This window comes from Vanacampus margaritifer, chromosome 16 (assembly GCF_051991255.1).
Source record: "Vanacampus margaritifer isolate UIUO_Vmar chromosome 16, RoL_Vmar_1.0, whole genome shotgun sequence".
NCBI classification, from domain to species: Eukaryota; Metazoa; Chordata; class Actinopteri; order Syngnathiformes; family Syngnathidae; genus Vanacampus; species Vanacampus margaritifer.
The window spans coordinates 681,244-697,807 of NC_135447.1; the positions used below are offsets into that span (position 1 = coordinate 681,244).

Here is a 16,564-nt window from a genome sequence, read left to right on the forward strand (position 1 = left end):
TCGAATATGGCTCCATTTTGTATTTGTTTTTATTTGTGTTCAACGAGCAAGCGAACAAAGTGATGCTACATGAGTCAATATGCTAATTAGCTTCCAAACAACAGGGCAGGCTAAAAAACAAGTAGTAGTAGAAGACTTTTTGTGTTGCTGAGCTTCAGCCACGACGCATTCAGGTGCACTCAGTTCATCTCTGCACCCGGCGGCTGACCGACGGAGAGCGCCGGTCCGAAGACGTGCGGTCACATGAGGTCGGAGGGCAGCCCCAGTCCAGCAGCTTTGCCCACGTACACCAAGCCGGGCGCGCTTGCCCGGGCCAATTCCTGCGCCACCGCACCGCTGTTCTCGCCCGCTAGGCTCAGGGCCCCGCCCCCCAGGCTCAGGGCCCCGCCCCCTGCCAGGCCCAGGGCCCCACCAAGGCTGCTGCTCAGCATGGCGGCGTCGATCAACTCCTGTGAGGGAGCGTCCAATCAGAGAGACGGACGTCACGGACATGTCTCACGATACGACATACACTTCTGAAGTACTTTCATGGAAAATCTACACGACTCAAATGAGAGAGTGTGCGACTAATGATGTCCTTGCAGTTGTTCTTGCCTCCTCCAAAAGCAGCCATCAAGCAAATTGGTGCAAACAAGTCCCAATTTCCTTCCTTTGCTCCTCTCAATGTCCAATTCTGGACTTTCTCGTCGCGTTCGCGGCCGCCGTCTTGCTCACCTTCATCCTGCGCGACTCCAGCCGCGACTTGTAGCAGAAGTCCAGCAGCGCCACCATCATGGCCACGCCCAGTCCGCCAATCAGGATGTAGAAGATTCCCGCCACGTTGCTCAGACTCAAAGCGCTTGTCTTGTCCTGTCACAGCGCATGGAGGGGCGGGGTCAAAAGATGACAGCCAATCCCGTACACCCGCAGCCTCGCAGCTGTCACACGTTTTCTTTTTTAAGCTTTTGCGCTATCGAAAGGCGCAGGATGAACACGGATTACAAAGAACTACAATTCCCATCATGACATTGGACTCCAAAAGTCGAATCCAACTCGTTGTCTGTGTCGCCACGGTAACGCAGCAGAGGCTGATGGGAAGTATAGTCGTAACGCTAACGGGCAGGGGGCGTGTCCAACAGGAGGGTGTGTGCGTTGGTTAGAGACATCAGGCATTACGGGGGGATTGGAAAAAGTTACTTTCATTTAAAAATGATGTTCTTTAAAAAAAAAGGAAACTATTTTGAAAACGTTTTTAAAAGAGATTATGTAAAACTGAAAGAATTAAAAATGAAAACGTATATTTCCTTAAAGAAGAAATGCTAAGGTTCTTTAAAAATGTAACAATTGATTCAAGGAAATGTATTTTCAGTTGAGAAATCTTAAGCTTCAAAATTTTTATTTATAGAATTGTAATGAAAATAAATTTTTCTTCGATCTTAAATAATGTCAGTTTTAAACATTAAAAAAAGATTTCAGAATAAAAATAAAACTACTTAGAAATTGCCTTAATTAAAAGTTAGGTTTCTTTAGAAAAAAAAAGCCACATTTTAAGAAACTTCATAGGAAAGCAATTCCAATGCTTTTTCTTTTTTTTTTATTAAAAAACTTTTTTTTAACACAAACACATTTCTTAATAAACTTCAACAAAAATAAAAATTCCTGTAAAGACAATTGTCTCATTTAAAAAAGAAAAAGAAAAAAGAAGCTTAAAAGGTTAGTAAAATTTCTTAAGTTTCTTAAAAAGCTTATGAGTTTCCATCAAGTTTCTTAAAAAACGTACATTTTTCAAAAGGGTTTGCCATGTTTGTGACGTTACATGGCCTCATTTGCATGCAGCTGCCAGAGTGGGCGGGGCCTGCGAGTTCACGATGCTTTTCTCTCCAAAATGTCCCAGTGATTGACAGTCAAGTCACATAAGTCAGACGTAAGTCGCGAGACATTCCAGTAAGTTTTGAATGCGCATTGAACGATAATAACAACAAAAAGAACACTTACTGAACATTCAGAAGCGTTTGGCAGAAATCGGTAATGAAAATAGAAGCTGGACGACCAGAAAAGGGAGTTTAAGTTCAAAAGAAATTAACAGGAAGCTAACCAGAAAACAACAGGACGTAAACAGGATGTTAACAGCAGTTTTATATTAAATTAAGAGGAAGTTAACGTAAATTTAAAAAGTTTAGACAAAAATAACAGGAAGTTAAAAATAAATGAACAAGAAGTTACAAGCAAATGAACAGGAAGTTAAAAGGATGTTAATAAAAACTCAATCAATTAATTGGGAAGTTAACGTGAAGTTCACAATAAGTTAAGACAACGTTAACAGGAAGTTAACAGTAAAGTTACGTGGAAATTGTGACAGATTGGAGACAGAAGCATTGTTGTTTGGTGTCGCAAAAACGTGACCTTTGACATCAAAACGCAATGGTTCAAGAGGTGGGAGAGTCCACAAGAGGATGTCAAAGGTTACATTTCATTGTGGGCGGGGCTCTGCAGGTTGCTCATGCTGGACTCATGCTCCTCGGAAAAATAAATACTGTACACAAATAACAAACAAACAAAAAAAAACAATTAGAACAAAAAAGACAAAAATCAAAAAATGAAAAATGAAAACAGCTAAAAAAAAAGGATCAAAGGAAGAAAAAAATAAAACCCAGAAATAAACATGGGAAAAAATAAAACAAAAGGAAAAAAGGAAAATCAACAGAAAAGGACAAAAAAAAACAAGAAAATACAAGAAAAATCAACACCCTAAAAAAGATAATTGTGAAAAAATAGTCAAGCAAGAAGGAAAGGAAATGAGGAGGATGGGGGTTTGTCGCAGGCGCTAGCAGAGGGGTTGGGGGGAGGTTGTGGTGGGTGTGTCCAAGCGACCTCTAACTGACCTTCCTCCCGGCGTCCTTGTGTCCACATTGACCTTTGTCGTACCACCACTTGTTCTTCAACTTGTCTAACACGGCCTGCTCATTGAGCTTGAGCACGGCCAGGTTCACCGGAATTCTAACATGCAACATAACATAACATCAACAGTCGCCAGACCATCGCCCGACACACCGCTTTGTTATCTTATGTTAGCCGCCACACCCGCCCCAAACCCGCCACACCCGCCGCATACACACACGCCGCCGCCATCGCCGGCCTTCCTTTCGATGCTACGCTTCGAAATACACGCACACACCCGATGTCACTTCAACACAAACGACAACACGTCAACAAACAGGAAGTGATTCCAAAGTGGGCGGGGTTAGTACTTTCTCTCGCGCCGACCTTTGCTAGTGTCCTCAAACACACGCAGACGCGCTCAAAAAGCAAAATGAAAAAATACGTAAAGAACACAACCTCCAAAATATACACACAAAAACATATACACAAAACACACACACAGGTGAACACACACACAAAACATTTACACTCTAAATGGCTTGTGTGTGTGTGTGTGTTGTGCACACGCGCAGAGACATGTTGCTAAGCAACTGGAACCCAAATTGTCCTCCCCGTTGTTGTAGTAAAAGTGCTGAGTCGTGCGTCATGTGGACAAAAGCACAAATGAGCAAAAGTGAACAATCGCATGCTGGCTGAAGAACAAAAAGAAAAAGAAGATTGAAATCCACTCCAAAATAAAAGCGTCGCTTTGTTCTTTTTAATCGTCTTATTTTGGGACGCCGTGAGTGATAGTTGCTAGGCAACATGCGGCTGATGTCATGTAGTGCTGGGACATGTGCTACTAGTATAGCGATCGCTAAGCCAGCATGTCGCTAAGCCAAGTGGCGTCACTGACCAAAGCGTTACAAGGCGTCAGCTGTCGGCAGCTGCGATTGGCTGACGCGCAGATGAGCAGACGGACGCACTGGGGGGGCGGAGTCATGGACATCAGACAGACAGAAAGACAAACAGACGGACAGAAGAGAGAGGCAGACATGAGACAAAAACACACGTGCACACAAACAGGATATACATAAAAACATGCACAGTGATTCCACAACTCATAACAAATATTAATGCGTAATAACATATATTAACACGCCACGATAATACACAATAGTTGGTACTATCACGTCATAATAACACGTTGTAATAATAACATGCCAATAGCAATAGCAAGTTGATAGCACATCAATGCTTGATAACCCATAAAAAGCATGTAATAACACCCTAATAACATGTTGTTATAACACTTAATAAATGTAGTATCTCATCAGAGAAACAATTTGCATAAAGTAACACGTCATAATCATAACACGCAATAAGACTTAATACACTGTTAAAACATTTAATAACATATGTAATAACATGCAGTTTGGGGGGGGGGCAAACAAAATGGAACTTGCTAACGTGTTGCTCACCACAGTAATGAGCACTCACTTGTTAGTGGCTAACAATGCTAACACATCTAAAGAGGCTAAAAATGCTGAACAAGGATTACGATGCTAATCATGCTACAGGCTAACAAGGCTAAACCAGTTAAAGGTAAACAAGGGTAAGGTTGCAATGATGCTAAAGTCGAGGTTCATGAGGATAACGATGCTAATGAGGCTAACAAGGGTATTGACGCAAAGAAGCTAACGAGGCTAAAAACTTTGTGAAGCTCAGAAGTTAACAAGGCCAACAACGCCGCTGAGACGACGTTAACGAGACAAAAGATGCTAAGCAGGCTAAGGATGCAAAGCGAGTACCTGAGGGGCGATCCTTTGGGCGTGGCCACGCCGTAGCCTTTGGAGTCCAGGTTGCCGCCCACTTTGATGGTGTCGCAGGGCGCGCGCTGCTCAATGTACTCGTTCATGGACGACTCCAGCAGGTAGGCGTACTTGCCCTTGGACTTGCGCACGCGGCTCACGCCCTCGTCCGTGTTCTTGACGAAGACGGACGGGTCGGCGCCGCGCATGTACGACCACATCTTCTCGAACACGCCGATCTTGGACCTCTGACGGCAGACGAAGACAAAGTGCTTCGGACAGATTTCGTCTTCAAACACAAAAATGAAAACGAGAAGAAGAAGAGGAGGAGGAGGAAAAGGAAGCGGCGCTGACCCTGAAGAACTCTTTGGTGGAGCCGCCATCCAGAGTACCGTAAGCGATCTCGCTCTGCTTGGCGAGCTCTTCGGCGTTCTCGATGGGCGACACCATGCGCTCCACCGTCAGGAAGGCGGCCAGGTTGGCCGTGTAGGACGAGATGATGATCAGCGTGAAGAACCACCACACGCCGCCCACGATGCGGCCCGACAGGGACCTGCGCCGAGCAAACGTGTCACGTCACCTTGACGGCGGGTGGCGGCGGCGGGCGGCGGCGGCAGACCTGGGCGAGATGTCGCATCCTTGTTGCATGAAGGCTCCCAAGGAGAACCACAGAGAGTTGAAGATGCCAAAGTCGTTGGTGTGTTCCGGACTCTCGTTGTCTTTGTCTTTGGGAGGCTGCTGGCTGTGCAGCAGCGCGGGAAGTTGACGTCCTGGCGGGAAGTGGACACACGCCGGCGCCGGACATCAGCCGTGACAGCGATGTTGGCGAAGAGGAAGACAATGACGACGGTGATGATGAAGATGAAGGTTATATGATTGATGATGACGACGATGATAATGATGCCAAGAAGGACGACGAAGACGACGACAACAACGCCGTCGTACCTGCAGCGTCTTTGGAAGAGGTGGGCGGAGCCTCATCCTCGTCTTCCTCCTCCTCCTCGTTCTTCTTCCACTCGTAAGGACTGAAGCGGCTCACCTGTCACGTTGGCAAGCGATGGCATCAAAGCGTCTTTGCTCGAGCGCACGTGGGCGGGGCCTCACCAGGAAGAGCACCACGCTGACGCCGATGTAGGCGAAGACGATGCACATCCAGATCTCGTAGGCCAGCGGGTCCAGGAAGGAGAAGACGCCAGGTTTGGACTTGGTGGGCTTCTTGATCATGATGGAGATGCCGAGCGACATGAAAGGTTTGGTGAAGTCGATGACCTGCTCGCGCACCAGCGTGATGGTCAGCGGCGCCACCGCCACGTCCGCCTTCTATATTAAATATTAAATCAAATGTAAAGAATGAAACACTGCATCATGATTCATTACTTGCCACACCCTTTGTTGTGTGCGATTTGGCCACCGGGGGGCAGTATAATACAGTTATGAAGAAAACAGATTTTTTCACTGCCACCGATGAATGTTTTTGATTCACGTTCGCAAGTTGGCATCGACTCACTCACCCCGTAGACCAGCTCTCCCACCATGCCGTTCCACATTTTGCTGAATGAGTCCCGGGCGCCGTACTTGCCGTCGCCCACCAGCTCCAGCCGGTACGCGAAGCCCACGTGCTTGGCGATCTCCGCGGCCAGCTCGGCGCAGTAACCCTCGTACCTGTCGTTACCCACCAGCTGCTCGTGGTTCTTCTTCAGCATCATGTAGGGCGCTTCCTGGAAGGACAAGACCCGCCCCCTTTGACACATGACCTCATCTGTGCGGACATCATCACGTTGACGCCTCTCAAGCCTACACCAAGACATCCGATTGGCTCGCCGCGACCAAAAAAAATGTCACTGCACTCCTCTTGAGCATAAGAAAGTTAAAACGTGTGACCCACAGCTTCTCAAGGGAAAGGCTGCCAAAAAGTGATCCACACAGTTGCCATAAAGTGCTTCATTCAGAAACACTGCTACCGAGGAGCCGACTGCCAGAAAATGCTCCATTAGGACACACTGCTAAGAATCAGAATGCAAAATAGTGCTTCATGAGGAGACATTGCAGAAGAGGGTGAGACTGGACTGTTCAGGGAGGGGAGGGGAGGGGGCGTGGTCTCACCAGGATGGTGGTGACCACGTAAGTGCGGTTCTGCAGTCCGTAGAACTCCTCCTGGGTGGGCCTGTATCGGGCCGTGTTTACGTAGCCCCTCTGCTCGCTCCACACGCCCACCTGGACAACGCACACGCGCGCGCGCAAGCAAACACGCAGAGGCAAATGAGCTCACGCAAGCAACGTCACACACACACGCACGCACATACACACTCACACGTTAACAAATCATCACGCACACGCACACACCTTCCTGGGTCCAGTGCGGCTCAGTTCCATTACTGTGAGCGTAAAGTTGGTCCGATGTCCTCGCTCATCAAACTGAATGCGGCCTGTCAGACCATCTAGGCGCACCTACACGCGCCCGCGCGCACACACACACACAAAGGATGAGTGTGTGTACGCGTGCATATCCGTGCGTGTCTATGCATGCGTGCATGTGACCTGCTGCAGCGCCCTCTGTATGTCGATGCCCTGCCCCCACGGCGCGGGGGGGTTCCCCAGGCACTCCCCGGCGTTCCCACGGCGAGAGACGTCGATGCGCTGGCGCCGGAGGTTCTGAAAGGCCGCCGACACCACGCTGACGCCGTCATAGGTCAGCGCGCCTGCGTACTGACCAATCAGAGCAGACGGCCGCCGTCAAGGGCGCGGCCGGCAAAACTGGAAGTGGCGTCGGCGCGGGCTCGTACCCGCAGGGCGCGCCGCGCAGCCTTGCCGTCTTTGGGGTCAAAGTTGATCCAGTCCTGCTGGACCCTCAGCACGGATGCGTCGGACCAGTTCACCAGCTGGAAACCCGTCACGTTGGGGGACAGCGCGCGGAACTCCGTCAGGTTCAGCTCCACGAAGCCCTCACACACAACACACACATTTGCAGTGTATTGTATTATTGTATAGAATCTAGATTGATATATTATAAAAATATACTTTGTATAAGATACATAAAAGTCTAGAAATCTAGAATTGTAAAAGACAAATAGAATGTTCGCATACAGGAGACGATAGAAGTATTCGTGTCTAGTATGTAGAAAAGTGCTTACCATGTTAAGGAGAATGTATTGATAGTTCTTCAGGTTCCTTCTCTGTGCTGAAATCTGACAGAACCAAACAAAATGGCGGATCCTCAGTAAGGTAGAAGAACAGCTGGAAGAGAAAGCGGCGCCGGCCGGCCGGCGAAGAGGACGACACGCACCAGGCCCAGGATGGCGTTGAGGCGGTCCCATTCGCAGTCTAGAACCACGTTGAACTCTTTCTTGAAGTCCAGGTCAGCCAGCAGCTGGATGAAGCCCGACTCGTTCAACGAGTCCAAGTTGACCGACGTCACCTGCCAGCCTCGCTCGGCCGCACGCTCCAGAACCTTCTTCAGGACGGTCGCGCCTGAACGCACCACAATCGCGCACATCGCGTCACCGTCATGTGACCGTCATGTGTTCATCACATGACGGCCATCAATCATATGATGAAAAAAAACATCACGGGGGTGTCGAGTAGAACATTTTCATGTGCGTGTGTGCGTGTATGCGTGTTAGTTTTAGCATTAGTGTGGAGAGCGGCGACATGTTTGCGGAGCGCAAACGGAACCACAACACGTGTCTCGGTGGCCCGCGCGGTCGCCACCGAGACGTCATCCAACATTCAAGTCCAATTTGGTCTGGTCCAAAAACACGTGGCAAGCGCGACGTCACCTGCGTGCGCGCCGTACATGTAGACGAAGCGCTGCCAGCCAAAGTGCTCCAGCAGCGACATGAGCGCCCCCTGCAGGCCTGGCCGCAACTGCAGCACGAAGGGGCTGTCGGCCAGCGCCGGGAACGACGGCGTGACGAAGCTGACGTGGAGCGAGCCGCAGAAGGAAGACACCATGTTGACGGTCCTCTGGTCGTAGACGCCCATCACGGCGTGCACGCCCCTGGCGAACTGCGAGCAGACTGACGCCATGCGCAAGCACACACACACACAAAGTTCACATCCTGGTCAACCCTAAAATGTTAAAAACAACAACATGCTAACTATAGCCGTTAGCCCTGCGGCCAAGGCTATCATGCTAATGAGCTCGCTGTCGCTAAGCCTTATAGCTAAGTGACAGAAAGCATCAGCGATGCCGTCGCCACGGGGGCAACAGATTGAGGGGGAGGGGCCACAACAGAGATGACTATCCAGAAATGGAAACAGACAACAGTCAGGTGAAAGTTAAAACAGGAAATAGAACGGGACAACAGGAAGTGAACGCAAAGGTCAGGATGTACAAGAAACGGAACAGCAACTCGAAACAAATCAGGTGCAAACAGAAAAGGAAGTCAAAAGAGTTCAAAGGAAGAAGAGATTAGGGAGGAACAGGAAGTGTTGCGAGCGTGCGTGATGATGTTTTTCATTGCGGTTCCGTCTTTTGTTGGCGCCTCAGCCAAAGGAGGTCAACGCATTGTTGACGGCAACAACAGCCACACATCCTCGGGCCTTCTGTGCTCCTTTTAGTGCGCCGCCATAACCTTTGTGGACGCCTCCATTTGGGACGCAGCCCCGCCTCCATAGCAGGGTGATGAAGATGATGATGATGAGGGTGAAAGTGGAAAGTTGGTGATGAGGATAAACGAAGGTCATGACAAGGACAAAAGGGATGACGATGATGAAGATGATGATAACAATGATGTTGGAGATGATGATGAAAATGATGACCATGATTGATGATGATGATGATGATGATGATGATGATGATGATGATCATGATTGATGATGATGATGATGATGATGATGATGACAATGATGACCATGATTGATGATGATGATGATGATGATGATGATGATGATTATGATTGATGATGATGATGATGATGATGATAAGATGATAATAATGATGATGATGATCATGATTATGATATTAAGATGAAGATGACAATGATGACCATGATTGATGATGATGAAGATAAGATGATAATGATGATGATGATGATGATGAAGATGACAATGATGACCATGATTGATGATGGCGATGACAGTGATTCTGCCGACGACGAAGGTGAGGCCCGTGATGATGATGACAAATCAATGAGAACGTCGGCGCTTGCGCCGGAGACGAAGAGGCGGGCGGGTGCGCGCAACACTCACAAGCGTAGGTCATGGCGAAGCTGCTGCCGGTGTCAACGGCGTCCATCTGAGGCAACAACTTGGGTATGTCGGCGGCGCGTTGGGTTACGGCGAAGCGAAACACTTCTTGCTCGTGCGATCCGGCCGGGAAAAGTCCACCTGCGGGGGGCGCCGTGCAAGGCGGGGCAAAGTCAACAAACGGCGGCCGGCATCGTGGCACATTGTCATCATGAATGTGATTGGACGTCGCCTAACAGCCACCCAGCTGTCAATCTCGCAGCAACATCGTTCTGTTAACTCTCTCACGCACACAACGACGAAAAGGCTCTCACGCCAAACCGAAACCCTCTCACGCCACTACTGCAACACTCTCACACACACGACTGAAATGCTCTCACATTCACAACCGAAACACACACTACGAAATCACTCTCATTCAAAATGCTGAAATAGTTATTCTCACACATGTAGCCACTCTCACACACTACTATGGCACGCATCCACAACTCTCATGCTGACACGTGTGCGTCCAGAATGTGACACACAAACACACGCGGAAACTTGAGTTGAAATGATGTGAGATTGCTTCACGTGCACGTGATGAACTTCAACACACTTTGGAATGTTGGACGCAAACGCACACACACACACACACACACACACACACACACACACACACTACATTCATATGACGTGAATCATGTGTGACGTATATGAAGTTTACGATGCCGACGATGAACATGATTTGTGATGTCTGTGATGCTTAAGACACGATGACGTGCGTGCCGCGAGCTCACCTATGTTGACGCTAGCAGGAAAAGTGGCGGCGGCGAGCGCCAAGCCCAGCACGAGAAGAAGTGGAGTCGTCATGGTTGTCAGAAGTGGAGTCCTCGTGGTTGTCAGAAGTGGAGTCCTCGTGGTTGTCAGAAGTGGAGTCCTCGTGGTTGTCAGAAGTGGAGTCCTCGTGGTTCCCGCGCTGCTCTCGTCCTCCTTCTCGCTCGTCCGCAGCCTCCGAGAGCGCCGCAGCCGTCTCACGCCTGCCGTCTCTCGCGCGCGCACTCGCCCGTGCGCGCGCGAGAGGGCAGGCGTGGGCTTTCCCGAGATTCGAGCCCTGCCCCCTTGGGTCCTCCTATCAAATTAGCAGCATCAGCACACACACGCGCGCGCACGCACTCAAACACGCGCACACACGTTTTGACTCCATCTTAATTGTGAACATTAATCATGTAAAGCAATAACAATGCGTCAGCGGCTCCATTAACACGACTGCATTCTGAATTGCTCGTCTTCATCACTTCCTGCGTCTTCACTTCACGTCCCCTCCTGACCTGTCGTCACTTCTTCCATCGTCACTTTCTGTCCTCATGTTTTCACTTCGTCTTCCTTTCCTGTCCTCGTCTCGTCTTCACTTCTCGTGTCATCGCTTTCTGCCATTCTCCTCTTTTTCATTTGTTATATTTTCACTTCCTGTTTCTAGACTCCATGTCCTCTTCTTGTCCTCACTTCCTGGTTCTTCCCAATTTATGTCTTAAATTCCTGTCCTCGTCTCGTCTTCACTTCCTGTGTCATCATTATCTGTCCTTGTTGTGTCTCCGGCCAAATTGTCACCCCAAGCAAGGTTTCATTGTGGGCCGGTGGACCCCCGGGGACCCCCCACCACCACGAACAGCTGTTTCTCCTGTCCTGTTGTGGTCAGCTGACAGCGAGGGGGCGGAGCTAGCGGCCCACGGAAGGAGAAGTAACATCGCGGGATGGCGACATCCAATTAACCGGTCCACTTCCTGTCTGCGCTTCCACACGTCGGGCTGCTCAGCGTGGCGTGAACGAGCATGCGCACATGTGAAATGGCGGCGGCGGCGGCGGCACAATACGTCGTTATTAATTCATCCTCATAACGCGTGCAGCCGGGATGGGGAAGTTGACCCGAAGTTTGCGACCAATTATGTTGACTCGACAGGAAATGGCGATGGCGCGCGCCTGCAAGCCGCACGGCTCGCTGTTTTATTCATGCAGGAAACCATTAACGACGGCAGACGCTGTTCAGCTGGGTCAGCGAGTCCACTGGTGGCGAGGAACAAAGTACGAAATCTTGCTTCCTGTACCCAAGCGGGATACTCGTGTCTCTGATGACTTTTTCACTGGTTGAACTGGTCTCTAAAAAGTTTGGGTTGCATCGCCACATTGAAAAGACTCGATTGGTTCGTGAACGTCACATGACGAGCGTCTTCCGAAAAGCTCCCGCAAAGTCAAGTCGAGCGCGGCGCTTACGTGAAAAGACGCTAAAGCGAATGTATGAAAGCGGCGGCGGCGGCCCAATAATGGAGAGTAACAGTCGCCTTTCGTCTTCACACAAAAGTGCAAAGTATTGTGTGGTAAAAGTACTTTTTTTTTCAAAAAGTTACTCAAGTCAATGTAACTTGTTACTTCCCACCTCTTTGGATGACTTTTGAAGGCGCGAGGCCGCCATCTTGCTCCTCCCAAGAAAAGTTTCTCGGCATACCATCCTGTACTTTTACCATATCCAAGTTGGAGAAACAGCAGGATTTATGATGTTTTACATTTGTTAAACATAAACAAGAGGACATTTGACAACTTGCCTTAAATACATGATATGCCTAATCATGTTTATGTCACACCGCGGTGAGGGTGTCTTGTCATTTCCTGTTTTATTGTGAAAAGTCTGACTCCTCTCGTTTCAGGTCACTTGCTCTTCCTCGTGTGGCGTCTGCGTCAACCCTGACCCTGATTGTTGCCACCTGTTCCCCATTACCCTCATGTGTTAAATAGTCTGCGTTTTCCCTGTCTTGTGCCGAAGTGTTTTCGTTTGAGCCACTGAAGCCTGCCATAGACCACAGCCTTGATACCCAATTGCCTTGTTGCCTTTATTGCCTTGTCTCGTGAGAGAACCTTTGTTTGTAATTTTGTATAGCTTAGTTTTGTTTAGTCATAGAGTGCTTTTTGTTTTTGAATGTAGTTTTGAACTTCCTCCCTTTTGGAGCGCTTTCAGTTAATGTTTGTATAGTCTTTATTTTTTCCCTCTCATTGAAGAGCTTTTGTTTTGTTAATTAAAAGCTGCTTTACCCTCCACCTCTTCCTCTGCGTCTGAGTCCAAAAACAGCCTCGTTGTGTCAGTTTACAGGAGGAAACTTATATTTTTAAAAAAAAAAAAAAAAGAGTTATAACTAATTGAAGAAAATATGCCTCTTCCAAATGTAATCTTGGGGTCGAGGGAACAATGAGCTCTCCAAAATAAGTACATTTGTTTGCGCTTTGATGCCATTGGCTGCCTCGTTACCATGACAACGTAAACACTTTGAATAATACACGAAGCAGCCCTTAATGTAAATACGTCACATGCATTAAGCATCCCGTAACAACATGAATTATTTGTCAAACTCGTGCATCTTTCATGAGCCTTTCACACCTGATGATGACGTCATCAATTCCTCTTTTGTGCGCACTTCAAGAGTTGTTGTGTTGCAAAGTTTATTTTGAGACTTCTGGACACACGCGCACGCACTTTCTCACACACGCACACACATCAGCCAAATGCTGGCGTTTTGGGACGTTGGCGTGCGGCGTGCCATGAGTCACGTGACACGTCCACAACGTGTGTGCGCGTGTGTTTGTGAGGAGCCATTACCCACAATGCAACGCTGCCATCAAGCGCTCGTTAACGACGCCTTGATGGGCCGTTTAATGTTCTGGTGAGCCTGGAGGAAGATGAAGATGAAGATGAAGAGGACGAGGAAGAAAGTGAAGAGCAAGAGCAGGAGGAGGAAGAGGAAGACGAGAAGGACGAGGACGAGAAGAGAAAATGAAGCGTGTTCTTGTGCCAGCTGGGCACTTCACCGTCAGGCGAGAGAGGGGGGGGGGGGATACTTGCGGCAACACAGCTGGGGGACGCACTTGCACGGCCCTGGGCGAGACATTCTGGAACCTTCCCGGCAAGTCAAAACTACGGCAGAGATAGAGTTTGATTTTCAGGGGCCACATTCAACCCAATGGGGGCTGATGCTGGCATCGGCTGCCTTTGCGAGTACCGATACTTTGAAATTTGGACGCATTTTGGCTATTTTTGTTTTTTTTGGGAGCATCGTAATAAAGTATTTAAAACAGAACGTATTTATATGTTTTTGGGAGCAAATGAGTTAATTTGATAATCGATTACTTGTTTATTAATCGATCAATTTGACTGCTCGTTAGTCATCGCTCGCATGAATAACAATGCATGATGATGCTTTTGGTAACAAACCCGTGCTTGTGTCAGAAAAGGTGATTTTCAAAATAAAAATCTGTTTGCAGAAACGAACGAGAACTTCACCATCTTCTTCCTTGCTTCTCGTTAGCATCAACGTCCCTCGTTAGCCACGCACTCTTCACCAACGTGGCGCCCAACGGTCGTGATCGCGCAATCACGTTTGTGTAACTTGACATGCACGCATGCAGTAAATACACACAAACTGGCACACACGCTTAAACTCAAAGACACGCGCACGCACAAACAATGAAGAATCAGTGGTGGCAGCAACACTCATTGTATGCAAATTAACTGCATTTGCCACACACACACGTGTGTATACATCACATCTCAGTGTTTTCCTCTCATGTTTTCCCTCCTCAGCATCTTTTGAAGCGCCATTCAAGTATCAAGATGACATCATTAGGTCAAGCAGTGTGTGCGTGTGTGCGTGTGTGTGCGCGCTTTGTTAAATTGGAGCAGCTTTGCGCTGAGGCGTAATGTTTGTGCTGACTTCAGCGTGTGCGTTCAGCACAAACAAATTGTTCAATTCCTGCGTGGGCGACGTCTTTTCCTGACACGCGCACCCTTTGTGGGCCCCCAACACCCACTTACTCGCATTGCCCCCCCCCCCCCCCCCCAACCAACCTCCCAGAACAGAACGGCGTGTTCACTTGTCACGGAGAAAGTGAGCCATGAACCTTTGCTTATTAGCTGGTTAGCCGCGAGTGTGACGGCTATGACAGGAAGTGCTGCTGCGGGCGACAAGAAGCGGCTGACAAATGTCTGCTGAAAACACGCACGCACTGGCAAACGCACGACCCAATAATACTTGGCATCACCATCACAATAATGGGAGCAATTCTCCTTTAATCATCATCATCATCATCATCGTCAGACAACAAAGACGACTCTCCGACTTGTTCGCTCCGCTGGCGTTGCTAGCTGAGCAAAACTCCCCGCCCCTCAACAAACGGCGCCGAAATCAGTCAGAAGGTAAGACGTCCGGACCCTCGTTCAAATGAATGACAGAAATGATTTTATACGTCCGGGTGAACGGCTGCATCTCCGAAAATGCTGATGAGCAGCACCGGCAAAGCCCGGCGAACTCTTCGGACTTACGATTTTGTTCACGTGCTTCATCTCGCACTTGATTGACGAGACACAAAACTCGAGAGCGCTGTTGGAGGAAGGACGGCGTTTCAAAGAGGCGCCAAACCCACCCTGCAGTCAGCATCATCTTCATCATATTCATCATCTTCATCATCATTCAATTTCACCATCATCTTCATCATCCTCTTCATCATCATCATCATCATCATCCTCTTCATCATTACCACCACCATCATCTTCCTCCTCTCCATCATCATCACCATCATCTTCATCCTCCTCTTCATCATCATCATCTTCACCACCATTTGCACCATCATCTTCACCATCACCACATCAACATCTCCGTCATCATCATCATCACCATTAGCGCCATCATCTTCATCATTATCTTCATCCTACTCATCATCACCGTCATCATCATCATCATCTTCATCCTCCTCTTGATCATCACCATCATCATCCTTTTTATCCGCCTCTTCATCAAGGGCATCATTATCACCATCATCTTCATCTTCCTCCTCTTCATCATCCTCCTGACTCCCTCTTTCCCATTTTCTTTCCCTGGGGCCATTCGCGTTATCACGGTCTCACTTCCTGTTTACGGAGGTTCCTTATGTTTAACATCATCATCATTATCATCAACTTCATCCTCTTCATCATCATCATCATCGTCGTCATTATCCTGGCTTCCCATTTTTCCCTGCCGGGGGCCACTCTTGTTATGATGCTCGCGCTTCCCCGTTTGAGGAGCTTTCTCGTCTTCATGGTCTTCCTCATCTCCTTCTTCATCGTTTTCATCATCATCCTCATCATCTTCGTTGTCGCCTGCAGCAGTGCAGCTGTGCATTAGTTGACCTCCGACCTGCAGTGGCTGATCCCCGCTGTGCACAAACATGTTGTAAACAACAGTGTACACGTGTGTGTGTGGGGGGGGGGGGGGACATACGATGGTCCCAGTGGACCTTGGAGGCGACATGAGAGTAGCAGCTGGGCCAAGCAATAATGTGTGTGCGTGTGTGCGTGTGTACTCATGAGATTTGTTGATTCCCGTGAGATAGCGCGAGAGAGGAAGAGGGCAAGTCAGCTTCTAAATATGTGAACACAACATTGTCAACAAGCTCCCACTTACTCGCTAATTATTGATGATTGATGGTTGCATTTATTTATGTATTTGTTTATTTATTTTTTTAGAAAAAAATATTATTAGTATTAGTACTTTAGTAATTTCTTGATCTTATTTCCTCAGTAATCCTCCTCCAGCCACCCATTTGATGGTGTGCTGGTGCCCCCGGTGGTCAATTTTATATTATTGAAACAGTCAAGTGAAAGAATGATACGACGCATCCTTTACCACAACAATGAATTTATACTTTTTTAAAAAAAACTGTTAACA

The 16,564-nt window shown here is 48.3% G+C and overlaps 1 protein-coding gene across 4 annotated transcripts; it reads right to left on the reverse strand.

Annotated features, from left to right (window-relative positions):
* Positions 1–11: 11 nt before the first annotated feature.
* Positions 12–13,048, reverse strand: LOC144035975 (glutamate receptor 1-like). Of its 4 annotated transcripts, none has more exons than XM_077546141.1 (19): positions 12,416–13,048; positions 10,616–12,322; positions 9,840–9,977; positions 8,426–8,665; positions 7,933–8,117; positions 7,781–7,834; positions 7,433–7,591; positions 7,188–7,355; positions 6,993–7,097; positions 6,753–6,863; positions 6,161–6,367; positions 5,754–5,969; positions 5,595–5,688; positions 5,269–5,419; positions 5,004–5,202; positions 4,650–4,897; positions 2,862–2,976; positions 715–849; positions 12–449 (listed from the first exon to the last, which is right to left on the reverse strand). In XM_077546141.1, exons 2-19 carry the CDS (start codon positions 10,686–10,688, stop codon positions 240–242), a joined length of 2,808 nt encoding a protein of 935 aa, XP_077402267.1. In that variant the 5' UTR covers positions 10,689–12,322; positions 12,416–13,048; the 3' UTR covers positions 12–239. The 4 variants fall into 4 exon arrangements, 3 of the variants coding, with proteins under 3 accessions (XP_077402267.1, XP_077402268.1, XP_077402270.1); XM_077546142.1 differs by having other exon boundaries at positions 10,616–10,947; positions 12,250–13,048; XM_077546144.1 differs by lacking the exons at positions 10,616–12,322; positions 12,416–13,048 and having other exon boundaries at positions 8,426–9,735; positions 9,840–9,979.
* Positions 13,049–16,564: the final 3,516 nt, after the last annotated feature.